Source organism: Mixophyes fleayi, chromosome 7 (genome assembly GCF_038048845.1).
Source record: "Mixophyes fleayi isolate aMixFle1 chromosome 7, aMixFle1.hap1, whole genome shotgun sequence".
Classification (NCBI taxonomy): Eukaryota; Metazoa; Chordata; class Amphibia; order Anura; family Limnodynastidae; genus Mixophyes; species Mixophyes fleayi.
The window spans coordinates 37,845,421-37,868,412 of NC_134408.1; the positions used below are offsets into that span (position 1 = coordinate 37,845,421).

Below are 22,992 nucleotides of genomic sequence, written 5' to 3' on the forward strand. Positions count from 1 at the left end.
CCTCCACTGGCTCCATGTGTCCTTCACAATCCAATTCAAATGACTCACCCTTACCTACAATGCCCTCAACAACACAACCCCTTTATACATCTCAAATCTCATATCAAAATGCTCAACCTCCTGCCCTCTTACATCTACCTCTGACCTGCGCCTTCTCTCGTCTCTGGTAACCACCTCTCACTCCCGCCTACAAGACTTCTCCCGTGCTGCTCCCCACTTATGGAATTCCTTACCATGCCCAATCAGACTTTCCCACAGTCTTCAAATCTTTAAACATTCTCTAAAAACCCATCTGTTTTTTCTTAGAGCTTACCTTATCCCGATGATACTACTCACACTAATGCACCCTCACAACTGTCCCAATCTGCACTCTGAGGCACATTTGCTAATTTAGTTGCAGATGTGCCCTCTTCCACTTAGAATATAAGCTTTCTCATGAGCAGTGCCCTCCATGCCCATTGTTTTCATGTCTGCATTTGCTTTGTCAACTTTGTCCCTTTTTTATGTATGTACTGTTTTCCCTACTGTACGGCGCTGCGGAGCACTGTGGCACCTTACAAATCTAGCATAATAATAATAACAACATACTAGAGTTTACCTGAGGTAATATAAAACCAGATCCGTACATGATGCTTCTTACAATGGAAGGAAGTGCGTCTTTGGGGATGAGGTTATCAGCGAAAATCATCATAAAGTTGCTGCCGAAAGTGCCATGAAAGACTTGGAAGAAGTTCATAGACACAAAGAGCAGGAAGTTCTTTTGAGAGAGGATCTGTTTGGTGAGCGTCAGCACAGAGGCCCAGGAGAAACCGTTCTCCGATCGACTGCTGCTCTCTACAGACTTCTCCCGATGCTCATACTGACTTACGCTAAACACACCAGTGTAACACATGCACACGGTGGACAGAACTGCCACAAACACGGTGAATGTCTGAAAGCTGGCAAAGTTTTCCATGTTGTCAGACACGAGTCCACAGAACAGGATGCTTGACGAGCCCAACAATGAAGCCACTTGATTGTACTTAATGAGCTGAAGGCGGCTTTCGTGCTTGGTTGAAAGCTCAGCAAACAGTGCACACTGGGCAAGCAGAACAAAGGTAAGCATGCCATCATATATACAGAGTGCCACCATGAGATGGATACCACTAAGCCAATCGCCCTCCGAGTAATCTTTCCAGGGAAACCAAGGTAACAAGAATGCCAAGGCATAAAACGGCGCTCCGTACAATATAGAATGGCGACGAATGGAGCAGAATCCAATCTTCGAGTTATCTTGTATGAAACCAAATAACGGGTCGTTGATGGCATTCCAGATCATGAACACAATCTATAAAATGTAAGCATTGATAATTTGTGAAGTAATATAAAGACAATATAGAAATATTTCAGATTTGTCTACTAGAAGTGTCTAATGAGCAGTGTGTATAAACACCATAGTTATCCCCATGCCAAATATTAAAGGAAAATTACACCCAAAACTAAACATTTAGATCTGGGTGGAATTATTCAAGGTAAAATAAAATAGAAAATGTTATTTACCTGTACTCTTGCTATCCACAGATTCAGAGCATCCCCTGGTGGTTGTAACTCAGAATCGGGGAAGAGCAGGTGCTCAAGTCAGTACATTTGTATGTCTTACCGTATCTCAATTCCACCCAAAAGTAATTTTTAGTTTTGGGCTGGGCAAATGTAAAATATGCGGAGAAATTTAGAGTTGGGAGGGAGCATGTCCTAGCTCAACTCTAGATTGCAGTGTAAAAATAAAGCTAACTTACCTCTTGGTAAGTTAGCACTTAACTTAAAAACACATATATTTATGGCCTAAATATAGGTACTCTCACTGTTTAGAGTTAGGACCACCATATTAGCAGAAGCGCCTTGACGGGGCGGGTGGCTTCAATAATACTAATATTGTACAATACCTGCGCTTGATTAAAGGCTCCCTCTGATATTTTATATCGGTTGAGAAATAGCTTCACATAATAAAAGTTAAATATGCTGTTCATCATTCCAGATCCTAATGTGGTCATAGTGTAGGCCAGGGCAGGCATGTGGATCCCAAGAGATGACATCATGTTTGAAGGTCACCTAAGGAAACATAAAAGGAAACATAGCAGTTAAAACTTAATTTTTATTAATAAAGTAAAAATTTATAAAAATATAAATGGTTTTAAATTGATTGTATTTACAAACATGCACCCACTAAACCAACGAACGGGTTCTTATACCATCTCCGATCTTGCACCTCTGTGAAAGGTATATCTCCATTAATGATGGCTGAAAACCAATAGAAATACACAACCGATATATGTTATTGGCTAAAGTCAAATCAGGTATAGAAACTGTTGGCAGAGCAGCGACTGATAAATTGAAACCTATATCTCCAAAACAATCTCTGCTCCATCTTGCAGTGTTATGTAATGCCTCCTAACTTGGAATTAGTGTCAGATAGGGGGATATAGTTGTTTGCTTAATAACAAAGGTGTTGCACGGGTAGTTTGCAGTGAAAATATGTTGTACTCTTTCTGTAATACAGCGAGTGTTCGCCAATTAATTTTCACCATAAGTTTATAGTCTTACAATAATGTTTCTTTTCGAACAGATTTTAAATAATACACTGAACTGTCAAAATTAGTGAAAAATGCCTTAGATCTAGTTGAACACAAATTAGTGTATTGTAATTTATGAAACTCCAAAAATTATGTTTTCTTCCATTCTGGCTCAAAATTTGTGAATTGTAGCTAAATTTATGTCTGTAGAATTGTAGTAGAGAAACAGTGATTCACACTGTCCATATGTCATTCCAGTACTTCCTGACAATCATTTTACAATTGTCTAGAGCAGTAGGCAGTCCGGGAGTGTTTAAGAGTCAGGGCGGTGGCAGACTGGCACTTTTAATAGTAGTACATTTCCAGCTGGAAAAGCGCTGGCATCAATAGAGCACAAGTGAAGGGAAAACACAGCGTCTTCAGTGCATTATCAGTCCCTTGTGACAGGAGGAGTGTTCCACAGGCATTTCAGTGTACAGGAGCAACTGAGTATTATTGATGCTAGCGCTTTCCCAAATGTACTGTAAACCCAACAAATAAGAAATAAGACTTGCATCATATTTGTAAAAATGATGAGGTCCCTTGTTTTGTCCCATATCAGCAGTTCACTACACATTGCTATATTTGTTATATAAAGATACACCCAACCTCTTGGTACCTTGGATTTACAAGAGCCAGCATGCCCTGGCTGCCAGAGGCTAAAAGGACATGGTAGAACTTGTAGTTCCACAACAGCTAGGAAGCCATATGTTGTCTGTCTCTGATTTACAGTACTTCATGTATGTACTTGAACAGCTGCAACATTACTTTCATAACATGAATGCTGTTTGTATTTCCTGCAATTATGAAAGACCTTCACCAAAGACAATGCAAACCATGCACTAAGGCTGTACACATACTACCAGGTGGAGACAACCAGGGATGATGGGCAGATAGAACACACAATGGTCTGGAAGCTCCCACCAGTCTGTTGCCCCTCGCAACCCGCACGCCTCTGGATTCTCAGCCTCCAGCAGCACAACCAGGAAGCCTGAATCTAGTATTGTGGGCGTGGTTTACCATTTTTACCCAATCCGAGGTCAATGGACATCCTTTCCAAGCAGCTCATTGGTTAACCAGTGAAAGCTGTCACTCCAGCTCAAGGTTCTATTCGTCAGTTTGTAAAGAGCCCCTTACACTTGTGATTGTGACGTCATGCCCTCGGCTTGCCACGTTGCGGCGCGGATCGGAGACGCTCGGCTGTGTTCGGAAGGGGATTGGAGATGGGGGCGGGAGGGGCAGGCTGGAGGCGAACGGGAGCCGCTTCTTGAGCTGTCAGTATCAGCCGCCGCCTGCAGCAGCAGCCAGCAGTCCCGGGAGAGTTGAGCTGCAATCATGCTGACCGATAGCAACGTGGAGGAGTTTGAGATCAAGGAGGATGAGCCGTGGTATGATCACCAAGACCTGCAGCAAGGTGAGCCTCAGAGGGCATTTAAAGGGATGCCATGCGTTCTTGTATATGCCTCTCACTCCTTGCCTTGTGGTCCGCCCTACTGCCTAGGGCTCTTTTATCTTAACATTTTAATTTCTGGTGCATGTAACCCCCTAATACATCTTTAAAACATGTAGCATCACAGCGAGTCTTGTATTGGTCCTATGTGGTCTTAGCACAAAAATCGATTTTCTTCATGTTTTATTTTAGATATTTTATAATGGGATGTCTGTATATGGTATGTTAGATGTCATTGTAAATTAATATTAAGTGTTAATATTAATATGGGATTACGTGTAAATGGTGATCTCAGAAGGTGAATCAGTCCGGGCACCAAAAGCAGAGATAACTGTGCTGTGATCTTATGTTACTGTACCCATACACTACTGTATACAGTTCACCTATTAGACTCTTCGCTGTCCACTGAGAGAAAGACTGTGCAGATGTTTCAGTGATTATTGTGTACAATGTACAGAGCTGGTTTCTTCAGAGTAACGGATGTGGTGAGTTTGATGCAATCCCTTTAAATAATGTTATCCTGTTCCTCTGACAGCCAGTGCTGCAGTGTACATGTACAACAATTCACTTGTCTAGATCTAGAAGACATAATTTTTTTTATTTCATATAACTGCTAGACATATTCATTTTAGCATCTGATAACAAACCAATATAAATCTAATATACATGTCTATTTTTCTTGGCGGTATGTCTGATCACACTTTTTTTTTATCAAACAGGGAAGTTGTAAAATCCGTTTTAAAGCGTAATAAATATTAAATAAAGTACAAAGTTCCCCTCTTGAACTTCAGTAGTTGCTTTCAAGTATATTTGATTAAAGACAAATGTGTTGGATGAGAGTGAGCATTATGTGGCTTCAGTGGTTCCTTTTTTGTTTTGTAAATGATGAGAATTCCAGTATGTCGTTGGTAGAAAAATGTCATCAAGGCATTTCAAGTTGGGTTAAGTATTCAGTATATAGAGTTTCAAGTTCCCTATGTGCTGACACAGTCTGTATAATTGTCTGGATAATTACATCTGGAAGAATAGTCTGAAATTCTATTTTCTCACAGTCCTTTGATTGTATCAATGATATTCGTTTGCCCATGAGACAATGAAGTTGGCAGCCCTAGTAAGAGTGAGGGAGAATACTGCTGATATCAGGTGTCTGGCATTGCACCTGCAATCAAAGTGCTCTTTGTACGGGAAATAATAGATTATGCAATGGAAGTTGTAACCTGCTTTATCTGTTCATGGACCCGACCAGAGTGCTTCCACGCTGTTCAGTTGGCAAGTGATACAAGGCAGTGATGTTAATCAAATAATTATTTAAAAGTAAACATTTTGTATTTCAAACTACAATACCATCTCCTCATGAGATCGCACAGTTGCTGAAACTGTATTTGTAAATGTTTCATTGGGCTCATACAGCTACATAAAGTATTGTAAATGTGATTGTTTTGTATTTTTAATAGTCTTTCTTTAGATCACAGTAGATGTTTCCTAACCAAATAATGTCATATGACCACAGACTGTGATTTCTGATTTTCCCACTTGTTTTATTTTATGGTTTCTGCATAATCTATACAGATTCTGCCCTGAAAAAGCTCCCTGATTTCACAGGGGAACATTTTATGAAAACTGCTGTACAAGAAAATGGTGCTGAAGCTATAGCCTTAATCAGATATTTACTTTAATTTTTGGAAACCGCACCAGAAAAATGACAGATCCAGACTATTGGTTGGGTCCTATAAGCCATGTTGTCAGTGTTTCAACGTTGCTGACTACCAGTACGTTTTCTGAGGTAATATGTTGCCAGTACATAAAGTATGACCTCTCCCTGACAGAAGGCTCCATAGTAATCATTTTGGAATGTGTGCTATTAGTATTTTCATTTGTTCAGGGTATTTATACATATTTTTATTTTTTTCAAGATTAGCTGCATATGATATCTATATTTAGGGCCCATTTATTAAAGTGTGATTTCTTATTGCTATCTGTTTAGTGTTTCCATTTACTGAGAGAGATTATGTTCCTACAACCAAATTATCACAGAACCCTTCATCGTTTTCCTTTGCCTTCACATGAATGGACTAAATAATTTGTAATCCCAGATTCCAAATTAATGAATTAATACTGGAAGTCTTCACTGTAAGGCTTTTCACACATGGGCGTTACTTTTAAGTGTTTAAAGCACATTCCTAATCCTATTAAATGCATTTTCTTGTTGACTGTCCTAAAAATAACGTAAGCCACAGGTCCTGTACTTACACTTTCTGACAGGCTTAGATTTGCATCAATTTCGGTGTGACCTGCAGCATTCAGATGCAATAACACTTTGTAAAATACAAGTATAGTTTTATGGGAATGCTCATTAGGTACCTAGTACACTGCACTGCAGGGAATCTTTGAGACGTTATTTAATTAACACACATCTAATCCTCGGTTAATGCGAGGATGAAGTAAGCTGTTTTGTCTGCTCCTAACCAACATTGTTTTTCAACACTCGTGCATACCAGTCCTAAACCTCAAGTCACTTTTTAAATGTTTAGTATGACCTCATAGCAGCCTGCAGTATTAAATAGGAAATAGCCAATCTCTTGGAGACTGGTGTTTGTCGTTGGGTTTAGAAATTAAAGGTATATTTAAAATTTTTGTGCACAGAAGAGTGTGACTTTTGAATATATATAATATATATTTCCGAATAACTAAAATTCATATTCTATTTTGCTGTCTTGTGATTTTAAAAGGTTGACTTGACTTTCGTTTATATTGCACCTTTTTAGATTGCAAGGGGAAGATTAATTTCAGAGTGCTGTTCCGCTGTACATCACCGCTATGTCCAACTACGCACATTTACACCCATTACGGCAAAAACTCTCTACTAATTTTTCTGTGCACCTTTGTGGGGTGAAGAAGATACATCACCACAGAGTACCTTTGTGGACTGTCTCTGGAGACACTCTGCGTACAACGCTTTGAATTGAATCCCCCCTAAGAATATAATTGTTCAGTCCGTATGCTGTAAATATTATCATCATCAGCAGCTATTTATATAGCATAACTAATTCAACAGGGCTGTACAGAGACCTCATTCACGTCTGTCCCTGCCCCATTGGAGCTTACAATCTAAATTCCCTAAAACATACCCACACACACAGACAGAGAGAGTCTAAGGTCCATTTTATAGCAGCCAATTAACCTATCAGTATGTTTTTGGAGTGTGGGAGGACACCCACGCAAAGATGGGGAGAACATACAAACTCCACACAGATAAGGCCATGGTTTGGAATCGATTATCACAGATGCTATATACAGCTCATTCTGTCTAGTAATAACCCAACTCCATAGTATTAACCAATAGTTTGCAATTACTAAATACTGTAGATTGCCACACATAATTCACCTTGACTTTAATAATTTTCTGCAGCCAAGCACATTTCACAGTCCTAAAGCCATTCATGTTTGCAGCATTGCTAATTCACAAGCTACAAATCCAATTGTAAGAAAAGACAGAAGGTAAACAATCTACTAGGTAATTTTCTCATGTTGTTCCTATAATTGTTTATCCAGTGTTATATATTGAGGCTTACCATTATATTGACATAAGGATACTTCTTAAATGGGTACACATTTTATTTTTGTTTTTACAAAGTTCTCTCCACTTTGCCTTTTTATATCTGTGTTACGTATACCTAAAGAAAGCGGACCACCGCAGAAACAATGTGCTTTATTTCCATTCTTGCACCAGTAAACATAACCCTCAAGAGGATGGATCACTAATAATTACTTTTGACCAATTTTTGTATGCAATCTCTTGGAGATGTTTTGGGGAAGACCCTGTTCTTGGCAGCAATGAAGAGGTAGTTGTGCTCTGTGTACAGTCTGAAGATCGTATGTCTGCATAGTGATACAGTCGTACGGCACTTAGGGGCACATTTATCAATCATCGGCAAAAATGAAAAATAGTTATCAATCCTTATCGCATGAATAAGGATTGAACTATTTCTCAAATTTATTAAAAACGGATCACAGAAACAGCAGTTCCGAAAAACTGCTGTTTCTGTGATAAAAAAAAAATCATACTTACCCTGCCTCTTCGGTAGCGCTGTCTCAGGATCTCCTCCAGGTGTTCTTCGCTCCTCTTCATCCTTCAATTGCGCATGTGCAGTTCTTTGAACTTCACATGCGCACAAAGATCCCTGCTCTGTCTCTGTAACTATCGTTGCTGTGAGTGACAGGGAGGGATCATGTGATCCCTCCACACATGCGCTGTCCAGCTCTGCTCTTCGGAACAGAGCTGACCGCATTGGATTTTTTTCAATTATGATAATGTACGCCAGCTTCAGCATGACAAGTTTCCGAAAAAAATGTTTTTTCGGAACTTGTTAGATTGCGGCTGGGAGCAGTCACCATACCGTTGAATGGTGACTGCTCCCAAAAACGAAGAGGAGTGCAAAGCAGCAGATATTCACGATATCTGCTGCGATGCACCTTTCATAAATATGCGGAGGACACAGAGGGACCTGAATTTCACGGTAAGTGCACTATCGTGCTTTCTTAAATATGCCCCTTAGAGAGCCAGATCATAGCTTTTTCACCGCACATGTTGTATTACAAAATCCCATTATTTCATTCATCTATTGTGCATATCTAGTACTCCTAATTATTTTTCTATAGAACAAAGAATTTAGCTAGCCTTTGTCTTTGTTTAGTGGCTATTCCAGGCAATACAATAATTCCGTTGAAGAATAACACTTTGCATACTGCAATTTGAATGATCTCTTTGTGCCACTGTGCAGCTGTGTAATCTCGGCCCGTTTAGTCATAGTGGCTGCTTTAATTCTCACTGCCCTGTGGAAAGCCTTTATTGGTGGAGGAATTGACAGCTTGGAATGTGTGCTGCATTCTTTTAAATATACTTCTACAATTCACATCACAATATAAGATGTTCTGGCTGGAATGAATTAAACTTGCTTAATGTAACACTGGTATATAATCCCCCAGCCCCTTAACATGAAAAAAAATAAGAAAACATGGTACATAAACATTTAAAAGTAAGACCTGTGGCCAACTGATTCACCTCCGTGGTCTAAAGAATGTATAGAAGTAAATTATATTTGAATTCTTTCTGTATCCTAGTGATTGTCTGCCTGTTTTTTGGGGGGGATTTTTTTCATTTGCATTTTATAAACATGCGATAGTTACTGCTTTCATAGAGATTAATAGCTCTGCTACAGGCTTGTAGGAGTTAAAACTAAATTCCATTAGCAGCAAACAAAGCATAGGATCATATGCATATGGCTGAGGGTGGTGCCTTCATTTTTACGTAACCTGTGTATGCTGTCGCTCGTAGCCCCATCCCATGTCCCTGTGATATGAGCATCCATATACCAAAATGTCTGTGTCCAGAGCAGCGTGCGTCTTAACCCGGTGTTCATTTCATAGGGCCCTGTTAATACTGCACATGCAATGGCCACTTTGCTGATTGGGGCTCTATTATGAAAACTGGAAAAACAACCATTCATTTTTCTAGTGTACCTTAGAAACTGAAGATAAGAGTCTGATTGTTTGCTTTAGGTTACAGCACATGTTTATACATAGTTTCTAGTGCACCCGTTATACTTCTTATAGCTTGTATGCACTCCACGAGGCAGTACAGGTAATAATATTGATGTTCTTCATTCTTTATTGCATAACTTTATGTAGTTTATTTTTATAAAACTGCACAGCAACAGATTTTTGTATCAAGCACATGGCATTGTGGTCAGTGCTGTATTCCAAGCAGCTCATGCTGTACCATGTGACGCCTCCGCTCATGCTGTACCATGTGACGCCTCCGCTCATGCTGTACCATCTTTACAGCTGGAAGTGCCAAATAGTTCAGCGCCAAAGTCAATCCGCAGCTCATAAAGATGTTTTCTTGCTCCAAATGGTTTAGAAGTATAGTAAGGTGGTGTTAAGCTTTGGAGGGGGGGGGGTCATGTGTTTTGGGGTTGACCTTCTATTACTTTCTAAGCTTTAAAGCAAAGCTAGATTATCAGTGGCTGTCGTTCCCTTTACAATCTGATCCCAGTATGCAGGTAGTCTGAGCCTAAAATTCCAATGCTGGGATAACTTTGAGATGTGAATGAGTTCACCCATTCCTTGACTCCCAACACAAACCTTCAAAAGCTTAAGCTGACTCCAAACATTGGCTGTCTGCTGAATTCCACATTATTATGTGGTGTCTACCTATGGTGATTTAGATTGTGCCCAGAAAGGACTGGGGTTATATCTGGGACTACACCTCTTCCAGCTCCGTCTGCTTAAAAAAAAACAAAAAAAAACAGACAAGTTGTTGTACCGCTGGTACTATATTCCAACCAGTTTACACAATATTATTCCTACCGCTTCCGAAAGATGCTGGAGAGGCTGTCCAACAGCCGGCACCTTCCTACACAATTGGTGGTCATGCCCCAAATTGTCTGACTACTGACCCACGCTGAAGGACCTAATACATAGTGTTCAACCAGTTGACCTTCTGCTCACCCCTAAGTTCTATCTATTTCCCTTAGCTGACCCCCGAAGTGACAAAGCCTATTCCATCACAGCTGCCAGCTAGCGCCAGGCTGTAAATCATCGTCCACTCACCTTTTTGTTGTTAAAAGAATATGGTTTGTTTACAGCCTTTATAAACAACTCTGCAATAAGACTTGGGAATCCTGGGCACCCCACTATAATAGTTATGTAGGTATTATTGGTGCCTATAATAATTGGAGGTTTTGGGATGCAGACATACTGTATTTATACACCACCTGATTTGCACTGTATAAATATAAATAAAGCATGTTAATGACATTTCACTGCCACTAATCTTCCTTACATCTGATAGCAATGAATGCTGCATAAAGAATACATGACCGCAATATAGATGTGCAATAAACAATAATCTCAATATAATCTGTCACATTGTTTTTATGTAAATGAAAAAAACACAATATATATTTTTTTTCTAATCTATGTAAATTTACAGTCACTCTAGTGATTCACATGTATCTATTCTTTTGTGTTCTTCTCAATTTTTTTTTATTTTTTATTTTGCATTATATTGTAGATGTGAAGTCCTAATAAGCCCTACAATGTGTATTTAATGGCTTATTAATATTCCAATAATATGCTAGATATCTAAAACCTGATATCTGGTTACAGTATCTCATTGCACCTTGTCATTAAGTACATATTATTGTCACAGATTGCTTCATGAATGTGTTACTCTCCTTTACAATGTGCTCCATTTGCCTCTTAAAGAACAGTTGAGTACTTTGGCTGTTTAGCTGTTGAACTCCCTTATTGTCTGGGCTTTAGGAGAATTATTATGACTCCTTTTTCATATTTTATTCTTGCTAATTTAATCTAGGGAAATTAGAATGCAAAAACCTCTAAACTAGTAGTAGTCAATCTGTAGAACTACAAGTCCCATTATTGCCCTGCTAGCATTAAGTCAGAAGCCAACAACCTAGGTCCATCTTCTTGTCATCTGCTGTGGTACTGAAAGTTCTATTAAAGACTGGCAGGGCGTTCTGTAACTTGGGGTCCTGCAGCAGAAGATCTACAGGTTGCCTAAAGCGAATTGACTGGGCTCTATGTATCTGTTAAGAAAAAGTAAACATATGCTAACTAGCTACTTACCCATAGCTCAGTGATGTTTAAAATTATAATTTAAAATGAACCTAGCACCTGCCACTATAGGTAACTATAACATGCTGGCTATTTACATGGTTTGTTGTTTCCTCATAATTGTATGTTAATTTCCACAAAAATGTCTAATCTTGTGAATACCTGACTGACACTGAGGCATAGTTAAAGGTCAATCTGCCCTTTGTTCCTCCGCTTACTGGAGATTAATGAGTTTGCGATTCATAGTAATGAAATTGTATATATGTTTGTTAATATTGAAGGATATATTTCTTAATATTTGTAGATCTGCAGCTTGCGGCTGAGCTGGGCAAGACCTTACTGGACCGCAATACTGAACTGGAGGAGTCTTTGGAGCAGATGTACAGCACCAACCAGGAGCAGATCCAGGAAATTGAAGTATGAACGGTGTCCTGTCTCTTTCTGTTCAGCACTGTACAATCTTCCTTCTGTGTAGTGATAAAGATCCCTTCAGTTTGGTGTCTTCAGCCCACACTTGGTATTCTGGGATGAAGGCAGAGCAGACAGCTGGTGACTGCTCAGCCACTTCCTGTGTGAGATGCCCATTTACATATATTTAAAGTGTAGGCAAACAGAGTCTTGGTTATCACAGCATGCATTGAAACCAGTTGGCTGCAGGAGAATGCTGGTTGTTGTAGTGCTGGAGTGGCCGCCAAAGAATTCTAAGGCCAGACTGCTGGTTAGCATTGCTGAAGCTAATGACTTGGCCACTGTATGTTTTATGCAAATGACTCAATGGATAGTGTATATGTGCTTCAAAATAAACACTGAGCGTACTATGCTAGAACTATACAAGCCTATGACTTGTACAGTAGTTTTCTGCTGGCTATCCCCTTCCTGGTGTACATTGTTATAGATCAAAAGGAATCACTCTTCCAATCACTTTAAAATATATAATTATATCCAAAATATAACAACAAACTATTGTAGTGCAATGGTTGCTATACATGTCATGTCTCTCCAATGTATCATGTGTGATCTCCTTATTTACTAGATAACTACAGAAGAAATATACCACATATAAACAATGAATTAGTACTTAATATTATATGTTTCAACAGTCCCTCCTTTGTGGAGATTGTGAAAGTTATTGCTGGGTATCTTAAATTATCTCTATAACCCTCAATAATGCCTTCATGCAAGTCTGACATCCTCTGTATCTGTTCCTGCTGTCAATCTGAAGTTGTCTGGTTTTTTTTTTTGGGGGGTTTTTTCATGACGCTTCAGGAATAGTTTAAAAAATAGGACACTGCCAATCCCATGTGTTTCCAGTCTGCCCCATAAGAAGGTGATAATCTGAAATACTGTAGGTCATATTGAACCACTTCAGGTTAATCCATACTTTAGTACAAATCCTTCTTGTATCATGTCAGGCATGTGAATCATCCATAGATTACTAGACGGTCTGTCTAGGTTAGCGCTGTCCAAGTAAATTGGTATGTGTGATAAAACTATATGCATCATCACCATTTATTTATATAGCGCCACTAATTCCGCAGCACTGTACAGAGAACTCACTCACATCAGTCCCTGCCCGATTGGGCCTTACAGTATAAATTCCCTAACACACACACACACGCACAGACTAGGGTCAATTTGTTAGCAGCCAATTAACCTACCAGTATGTTTTTGGAGTGTGGGAGGAAACCGGAGCACTCGGAGAAAACCCACGCAAACACAGGGAGAACATACAAACTCCTCACAGATAAGGCTATGGTCGGGAATCGAACTCCTTTTATTATTATTATTATTATTATTATTATTATTATTATTATTATTAATTTTTATTTATAAGGCGCCACAAGGCGTCCGCAGCGCCGTACAGAGACAAACAAATTACAATACAATGGGAGACAGCACAGTACAGTAAACAGTAAGCACAGCAACTCAGTAAGCTCAATGCACAGCTAGAGAGGGCGGGGAAGGGGGAGGGAGGATCCGCAAAAAGGGGCCCAAGAAGGAGGGCGCGGAAGACAGGGAGACCCCCAGGGGGGAGGAGGAAGCGAGAGTGGACGTGGAGTGGAGCCTCGAGGAGGAGGACTAAGTAGCTGGAGAGCAGAGTTAGAAGTGGTGGAAACAGGAGGAGAGATGGCCCTGCTCAGAGGAGCGTACAATCTAAGGGGCCCCAGTGCTGTAAGGCAGAAGTTCTGCCCCATGTGAGCAGAATACTATTAAATTAATTTTATCATACGGTAGAATCTATGGATGTTGTCATGATAGGAGTATAAAAAAAACAAGAAAAACAAACAACTCTTGGATAACCTAGTCTAAATCATTGGAGGGCTGAGCATTATGGGAGTTGTAGTTTAGTAAAAGCTGGCATGCATAAGATTACCTATCTCAGACCAGGCAGATATCCAGTGTAAAACAAAGGGCTTTTGTTCTCTTGAGATTCTGTGTCCGGTTTATTAACTGACAATGCTTCCTTTTACACACATTTTATTCGTTTGTTGTTAATTTCAAGTGCTTTTGAGCATAGTTTTTCTCTCCTGAGTAATGAAAAAATATATAAAAAAAATGAATATATATTTTTTTAAAAAATAAATTAATATTTAATAAATTAAATTTAAGAAATGATTAATCTATTCACACACATATACATATATATATATATATTGGGAAGTGACTTGTTTATGAACCCAGGATATTGCCGGGTGACAGTGCAGGACATTTCAGCAAATTCATGGGTAACCAGTGTTCACACTGAGCAAAGGTCTGCCCGGGTCTCCCTGGCAACATTACAACCAGAGTCTCACCCTTCAGACTAGAGGCTACCAGGGTCTGACCTGGGAATAACCTTCCAAAAGACTTTGGCCTAATTCAGTTAGCAGAGGACTCGTTCACACTCAGCCTCGACCCGGGGTCATCTGGCCTTGCCCTGACAATAACCCGGATTCTTGAGGCAGTGTGAATGGTGCCTCATCACCTTCCTAAAATCATCATCATTATTATCTAGTTTTATCTATTATTACTATTATTGATGCATTCAAACTGCTAAACTGTACCCCTTCCCCCCGTTCCCCCCCCCCCTAACCTAATTGTGACCACCTGTCTTGATTTAACCAAAAGCAATTATCTTATTATCTTGCCAGCAATTGTAGCGGGGAATTATTCACATAGATTTGCAATCAGTCAATCAATCTCCATAGTGCTTTGGCTCTACGGTCATTAACAACGTTGTTCTACCAGTAGTGGACTTGTCCATTCAGTGCACATCCTGCACTCTGGAATAAGTGACCACAAATTATGTAGCTGTCTGATGATTGGTTCAAGTTTGGTTGTTTTAAATATGCTTTAAACCTGGCATTAAGTCCATGTCATTGTCGCTTCATCTTAAGCAACTCTGCGTTTGTACATTGATTTTGTAAACAGACTGAAAACCAAATGTGTGAGAAAAGCTAATTGATGGGAAAGGAATTTTCAGTCACAGCTTCACTATTCTCTATGATCGATGTGGTTAAACTTCAGTTTTTGGGTTTTTTTTTTTCGGCTTTGCTATATGGATGTTGATTTTGCTTATGAACATGGTTCGTTTATTTGATTGCGGTGCTGTGGATCTACTGAGACAGATTAAACCCATTTACAGGAAGCTTTCTGGTCACTCTACTTGGTATAAGGGCGCTCTCTTTTGGGAACAGTTCCAACCACCGCTAAAATGTTATGGAAGGTTTTCATGTTAGCCTTTCTATATACATAACAAATTCTGAGTCATAAGGGTGTGGTACCTCATGCCACTAGGCATGAGGTACATTTATTTTCCATGTATACAAACATTTCTATTTTTAAAAGTTTATTTTTTTTGCAGTACCTCACCAAGCAGGTGGATCTACTGCGGCGAATGAACGAGCAGCACGCCAAGGTCTACGAGCAGCTGGATGTCACCGCAAGGGAGCTAGAGGATGCCAATCAGAAACTGGTACTAGAGAGCCGGGCATCACAACAGAAGATCATTAGGTAGGGTGCTTAATGGGTACTTTCATGTACTTCAATGGAAGCTATATCATCTTCTGGTATTTTATGAAACATCCTTGGCAAACCATTGTTTCTATAATGGTAATTATATAAATGTGGCTATAATGGATATGTTAAACGTGTTTGAGAGGGCAGAATAAAGTACACACGTGACATTGCCATTGTGTGTGCATTCACACAGGGTAGTCAGCACTGCGGTCATCTATGTGTACTGGATCTTAGGATGTAAAGGTTTAGTACCATGTTACCAGATGTGCACAGAAATGGACAACTCGCTGTATTTTGGGGACAGTGGGTGTTTGTTTGATTGATAGACGTTTCGGCTTTCTCTGATGCCAGCTGTACACATCTAATCCTGACACTTAGCCTATATGGCCAAATTGGTTATGATTGGCAGATCAGCACAGTGCCCAATTAATCGGAACTCTTTCTACATCAGTGGGGTCTGTTAGTGCAGTCAGAAGATGACAACGGGACAATAGCAATCGTCTTCTGATCGCATTTACTAACCTGTCCTATAATGATCTGATTATTTACACTCAAATTATTAGCAAGAATTACAGTGCTTTTGGGGCTAAATGCTGCAATGATTCAAATCCAAGTCACTGGATGACCTATGACAAAACGTGCCTTTATTAATGTCTGTAGTTCCTAGGGACTCGATAAGTTGCTCTTTCATGAATATTCGTTCAGCCTGTTACAACTTGTCTAACTTGTTTAAAATTTTGTATCACTAAAATGTGGCAATTTGAGAAGTCTTTGTTGGCCTGATGTCACCATATATAGTATAGTAAGACATTTTTTGATGGTTACATGAGGACAGATTAATACTGTTTTATCACTTAAGAAAAAATTCAATTATCTTACCAAAGTGTTCTTACTGTACTGTACATCATGCAAGACAGGTGTAAATATTTAGTTTTTTGTTAGTGTCTCCACCCTCCATCTACAAACACAATTTCTTCAGGAATTTCATTTCAGCTATTGTCTGTGAGTGTGATTGTGTTTGAAAAGTTTCTGGGAAAGAAATGTAAAATGAATTCCGAAGCTCTGTTCTATTGTTAGCACTGACCGCAAGAACACCAACAATACTCTTATGTACAAATGACAAATCTATTCACTGCGGTGATCATACAAAAGTGTCTATTGTCTAAATATGCCTTTGTAATCCCCCCGTTCTATGACTAATTCTTATTAATAATAAGTCCACCTGCCAGGGAATAATTAAATCACTTTCTCTCTTCAGCTTTACAGAGACTATTGAAGGACTGCAGGTTCACATTGACGACCTTCAGAGACAGGTGGAAGATCTGAAGAAGCCGGGTCATGTTTGTCGCAGTCGTGAGAGATTTGAGCAATCTAGGTCAACACAAAGCTTCTCCTGTCTGAAGGAACTGTATGACCTCCGCAAGTAAGTGTTATCAACGTTTATTTATAAGGCGACCACAAAATACAGAACAGGCAAAGAGAAGAACATACTGGGAGCAGCATAGGACATATTATACTTTGGAGTATGGACACAGACATACAAGAGGAAGGAGGGCCCCAATTGTGAAAGTTTACAATCTAAAGGGAAGGGGCAGGAGAGGGTGACACTTGGATGAAGGTGTAAGGATGAGTCATGGGCTTTGTTGAACAGGTGAGTTTTTACAGAGCATTTGACGCATCCCAATTGTAAAGCAATATGAGGACGGACCCTTGTATGACCCCAGCGGGGAGGGAAGTTGAAGTTAGAAACAGAAAAGGAGCGTACAGTGTCGCGAAGGCCAGTGGAGTGAAGGTTGTGCAGTGAGATATGGTGGTCAGCTCCCGAGTGGTCCAGGATGATGCACAAGGGGAAGTTACCCTTGGACATGGCAGAGGAAAGATCATTTTATTGAGTGGAGGGAACAGAAACCAGATTGGAGATAAGGTCATTATCGACAAGCCACTCTGGTAATTTGGTGGCAAACGGTAGACGACAGATTGGGGCGCTAGTAGGAAAGGGGCAGGCTCAAGAGAGGTGGTTTTTCTTTTTGTTTTTTTTTAAGGACGAGGGAGACAAGAGCGTGTTTGAAGGAAGAGTGGAAAATGCCAGAGAAGAGGTAGACAAGGTGGAAGTAGGAGCATAGAGGGATGGCTGGAGGGGAAGGGTAAGGATTGGGAAGCTTAATGAGATTTCTTGACTGATGGCATCGATTTTGGAGGTGAAATTGGTGGCAAAGTCTTGGGCAGTAAGGGAGAGGGCAAGAGCAAAAGAATGAGTGGAAGACTGGGCAGAAATAAAAGTATTAATGTTTAAAGCGAGAGAGGGCAAAGCTGTAGGTCAAAATGAAGTGGAGGAAGTTGGTGAGCGTGAGATTTCTCTAGGGTTGCAAGAGCACTTTTGCAGGTTATGGTTCTGCTTGGAATGCCAATGGGTATTCAATGTAGTAGTCAATGGCAGAGGTGGGACTGGTAGATTGGTTAGAAAAGATGAATTGAGTGGACTTCAAAGGAGAGATGGGTTCAGGGGGAATAAGGTGCAGCATGGAGAAAATGGGATGTCCATGCCTTGCCAAGCTACTGGAGAAGCAGAGTCCCCCCTAAGACAGGATAGGTGGTGTCTGAAGAGGAAAGTCAGGATTTGGTGATGACTAGGAGGTTAAGTGAGTTGAAAATAAAGAGATGTGAATGAAGAGGCCAGTTTATTACAGACAGAATTGGCATTCCAGGAAACACAGAAGAAAGAAAAATAGGGAAGTGGGGAGATGTGGATAAGGAAGGCAAGGGGTTGCTGGTTCAAAAGGGGAGGGGGGGGGGTTCAGGATTTGGGACATAGGGAATGACTGAAGCAGAGTGTGGGAATAGGGGGGGCATTTTGGACTTCCTGAGGTAGGAGAAGGAAGAAGGAGGGTGGGTAAGAAGAACGTGACATGGAGGGTGAGGAGGGGTGGGTGAGACATCGTGTGGGAGGCATCTGAGGGGAGAAAGTGGGTGAGAATGTGTATGGTGGAAGGAACCACAAGCTGAAGTGACAGGGCAGGGGCTACAGCTGTGGGAGCACATAAAGGATGGGTTTGTGGGGAGGAGTAAGAGTTTACTGTGGGCGAGAGATACTGTGGGCATAGAACAGGGAGTTACATGGAGGGAGGGAGCTCAACACTCCACGGTGCAAGATGGTAAAGAAAGGAAATAGGATCCTGGAGTGAGTTGGGGAGATAGATGAGGCAAAGGCAATAAGATCAGGTAAAGACGGTGACAAGAATCAAATAACAGCATAGGAGTTGTACAAAAAAGTACCAAGCGGTTTAACAGTCTCTGAGAATACAGTCTAATAATGCAGAAGTTGAGATTAGTCAGTGGTTACGGGTTTACCAGTCCCTAAGGAGAGAGTTCATGCAGTCACAGCTAGCAGAGTGAGAAAGTCAGATGTAGTGCTGGAGCAGAGATGACTCGTCGGAGCGTTCCCTGAACCGCAGGAAGGGGTTCTCTAGGAGATATCCGTAAAGACTTCTACAACTTTCTAGTTGTTCAATAATTTACAATTGCTGTAAATATTCAAGGAACTGCTACACCAGAGAACTATAATTGTCCAGTATTTGGGACCGCTGCCATTTGTAAGATACTCACTACCAGACCCATGGTCGGTGTTCAGCTGCCCTAGCGGAGGAGAAAGGAGTAGTTTGAACTTCAAGTAGTAAAATGCATCAGTCCTTTCTTATGTCAAGGACACGAGTGTAGATGACTGTAAACACAAACAATGTCAAATTCCAATTCCTCCTTCCTTGAATGCTCCAGATGCTGCTACACCTGATGAGTATCTCACAAGTGGTGGGTGTTCAGGATACTGGAATACTGTAGTTCTTCCAGTTGGGGAAGTGGTGTTGCAATATATTGTTTGGTGGTTATTTTTTGCCCACATAGTCTCCTGCACGTGTATGTAATTAAGCACAATTACAATTAATTAATAACTATATAGACAGCAGTGTTCTCTAGTTTACAATATTTAATAAATGTAAACTGTAGAAAACACAGAGCTGTCCTTACTGTACTATGTAATCCTATTGATATAACCCAGAGCTTGTTCACCTTTAGTCTGCAAATCAAGCACATAATTAAACAGAAAATTGTATTTCCTGCACAAAATGTATAATTTTATGGTTATTGTATAGCTTCTCTTTTCCTGTAAATTGAGCAGAGCTTTTTCTCAAAGCCTTCTGGTATCCTGTTTCCTATAAACTTTATAATTCTAAGACCAACAGATTTCCATACATGGAGATAGTAAAAGGAACATATGCAGTGGTGAAGTACTATGCGACTTCAACATATGTTGGTGATTGTGAATAGTATGTATCTAAGCTGTAGTTGAATACTTTTCATATAGTTTTATTTTAATCCTCCTGAAACCCTAGATGTGGTTAACGCAGAGTACGTACGTTGTGTCTGTCCAGGACTTGCAATGGCGTTAGTTGGAGGCTGGAGCGATAACTTTAGAAGAGAACATTGTAAATATCTTGGTGTTCTCCAGGTGTACTAAGCATTTTCCCTTCTCCGTAGGTATTTTGTTTATGATCACGTCTTTGCTGAGAAGATCACGTCCCTACATGTGCAACCCGGTCCCCTCCAGGAGGAAAACGAAAACCTCAAGAAGACCTTGGCTGTTCTGGAGACACAGTTCAGCCTTGAACGCAAGAAAAGGGAGAACTTGGAGGAGGAATACAATCAGGTACTGAAAGAAAATGCGGAACTGGATGAGATCCTCAGTGACCGAGACTCCTGCCATGCCCGTGCTGAAGAGCTGGAGGCCGAGGTGGCCGAAATGCGTCAGATATGTCGGACAGATAGCGTTTTTGCCAGCAGTGTTGAAAAGCTGATACCAGAGTCCATCTTCATCTCCTTCAAAGAGATCTCTGATAAGGATCTGGACCAGGAGACCCCTGTTCACATCGCAGAACTGGACAAAAAGCCACTAAAAAGAAGCAACAGCGAAATGATTCTGCCCACCGTTACTGCCGACGCCATCTGTATTGGCCATGAGGAGACCTGTATCAGGAGGACCGAGGCTGTGAAGCAAAGGGGGATTTCACTGCTTAACGAGGTTGACTCGCAATACAGCGCTCTTAAAGTTAAGTACGAGGAGCTTCTTCAGCGGTGCCAACTAGAAGATGACTTCTCAAGTCACAAAGCTTTCCAGACCTCCAAGCCATCCAGAGGCCTTTCCAATGCGTCATCTCTAGACAACTTGCCATCAGCTTTACTAGATTCTGCAAAACACAACGCCAGCTCTCCTGTAACTCAGCCAGAGTACAAAGTGCTCTTTCAGGAAATATTTAGCTGTATAAACAAAACCAAGCAAGAGATTAGTGAGCATCGGACAAAATACAAATCCTCCCTCAGTAGCTAGAACTGCCAGCACTCCTGAGCTTCATAGTGTAATTCTTTCACCTCAAATGTACCCACTACTTCAAAGAAAAAAAATCTAAATATGTTCATATGTGTCTTTCTAAATTATTATTTTAATGCTTGACCCCAAAGACAACTTACAGCTTTCTTGTGGCTACCTCATTAGCCGATTCCATGTTTGACAGAGATGACACAGAGTGGGGACAGAACGTATTAAGTCTAAATCATCTATATTTAATATACATTATATTAGGTTTTCTGTGATAAGTCCCTAGGAAAATATAGTTAAAGCTTGTCTAAGTATGTAGCTATTCACCCTATAAGACCTTAAACCATCTTTAGTTCTGCTTGGGGAAAAAGCCATACAACAAACGCCATTTTTGGTGTGACACAAGGCATTTTTAGGTAATGTATTTGCAGCATATTACGGTGTGGGAAAAGCACAATATGAACCATGGACTATTTGCTTTATGACAGCAGTATAGGAAACAAATTGTAGATTTTATGTCTGCATAAAGTTAAGGAATTTATATATTTGTATTACGCTCTTGCTGTCCTTTTACATAAAAACTAAAGGAGGGATGGGGACAATTATCATTTAATCCCATTCATAGATACGTTTATAATACTGTGAAGTAGTGCTAGAGAAGTCTAATATATTGCACTTATTCTAAGCTGTAAAACGTCTGTTGTAATTGTGATTTTTACAGAATTCCTATATCGGTAATATATCATTTCACCATGTACAGCAATCCTAATATAAAGTGCACCCCTCTCATACACATTGGGGAGGCAGCCATTTTATTGACTGAATGAAGTCTACTCATTCACTAGAAATTGGTGACCTTACTGAGGCAGAAAATCTAGGTGACAGGCACACTTTCTGTCACAGATTCCTAGTATTTGTTACAAGTCTGACTGGCCATTTTGATGTCCTAAGAATTTGAGAGACTAGGTTTGAAAAAGTGGAGATGTTGTCTATAGCAACCAATCAGATTCTAGCTGTAATTTTGTAGAATGTACTAAATAAATGATAACTAGAATCTGATTGGTTGCTATAGGTAACATCTCCACTCTTTCAAACCCGCAGCTTGATAGTTTCCCCTAGGCCTATGTACTGCTTTCAGACATAGCCTTTGTGCTAATTTGTTCCTTAGACTTTTTTTGTCTGAATTCTTTAATAAGAGCAAATAGAAAAAAAAAAAAGCTGCAAAACCCCTTTTTTATTTTGTAATCTTAATTTATTTTAACTTACTAAAAATAATTGTTTAACTGACTAACTTGTTCAGTATGTGTAAAATCATTCTTGATCGGTTACCTGGCTTCAGCATCGGTGTCTGGAAGACCAAGTTAGTCCATATGTAGGGAGGGGAATATCAAAATATTAGAAAGGTGTTTTTTGTTTTGTGGGGGTAGGGGGGGTTTCTACACATTTTTTATTTTAGTATTTATTGGAAAGGACGGGCATGTTTTGGCACGTGGGCTTATTTATTAAAGTGGTGAAATGTGCAATCTAAGTGCAGAATTATAGCTGTACTTTTTTTTCACCTTGTTTAGAAACTGAAAACTACCTTTTTATTGGTTACTTTGATTTAAAGCACCTGTATGCACATTGCCCCATACAATTAAATAAGCTCTGGTACAATGCTACACTTCTCATGGCCCTAACTGAGCATCATGGGAAATGAGCAAGGTTACACCCACCTTTTATATAGATGTTCTGAAATAAACAGTCTGATAAATGATAGTATGGTCTGACTTGAAAGTGACTGGAGAAAGGTTTAGGAAGTGGGTGGAAGGAAGTATTAAATAATTGAAGAAGGTAAAAGAATGTTAGATTAGCACCTCAGTTGCTGGAGTATTACGGCTCGTTCACATGTGAAAATGGGTAAACTCCATGAAAACCTAACGTGCGTTTTAGTGATTTATTTTTACAATCTA

The 22,992-nt window shown here is 40.0% G+C and overlaps 2 protein-coding genes across 5 annotated transcripts in view; one reads left to right on the top strand and one right to left on the bottom strand.

The window, feature by feature from the left end:
• Window positions 1–8,146, bottom strand: part of LOC142097656 (transmembrane protein 180-like) — a 29,200-nt gene extending 21,054 nt beyond the window's left edge. The window contains exons 1-3 of one of the 4 annotated variants that reach the window (XM_075179695.1): window positions 8,108–8,146; window positions 1,923–2,088; window positions 599–1,327 (exon numbers count right to left, since the gene is read on the bottom strand). In XM_075179695.1, coding sequence (XP_075035796.1) covers window positions 599–1,327; window positions 1,923–2,075 — 882 coding nt within the window. In that variant the 5' untranslated portion in view covers window positions 2,076–2,088; window positions 8,108–8,146. Of the gene's footprint in view, window positions 1–598; window positions 1,328–1,922; window positions 2,089–3,448; window positions 3,600–8,107 lie in introns of those variants that run through there. The other 3 variants (XM_075179692.1, XM_075179693.1, XM_075179694.1) reach the window with 3 other exon arrangements.
• CDR2 (cerebellar degeneration related protein 2) lies at window positions 3,780–21,138 on the top strand. Its single transcript, XM_075179697.1, has 5 exons — window positions 3,780–4,002; window positions 11,981–12,093; window positions 15,521–15,669; window positions 16,934–17,098; window positions 20,206–21,138. The coding sequence occupies exons 1-5, from the start codon at window positions 3,924–3,926 to the stop codon at window positions 21,050–21,052; spliced, it is 1,353 nt and encodes a 450-aa protein (XP_075035798.1). The 5' UTR covers window positions 3,780–3,923; the 3' UTR covers window positions 21,053–21,138.
• The last annotated feature ends 1,854 nt before the right edge of the window (window positions 21,139–22,992 follow it).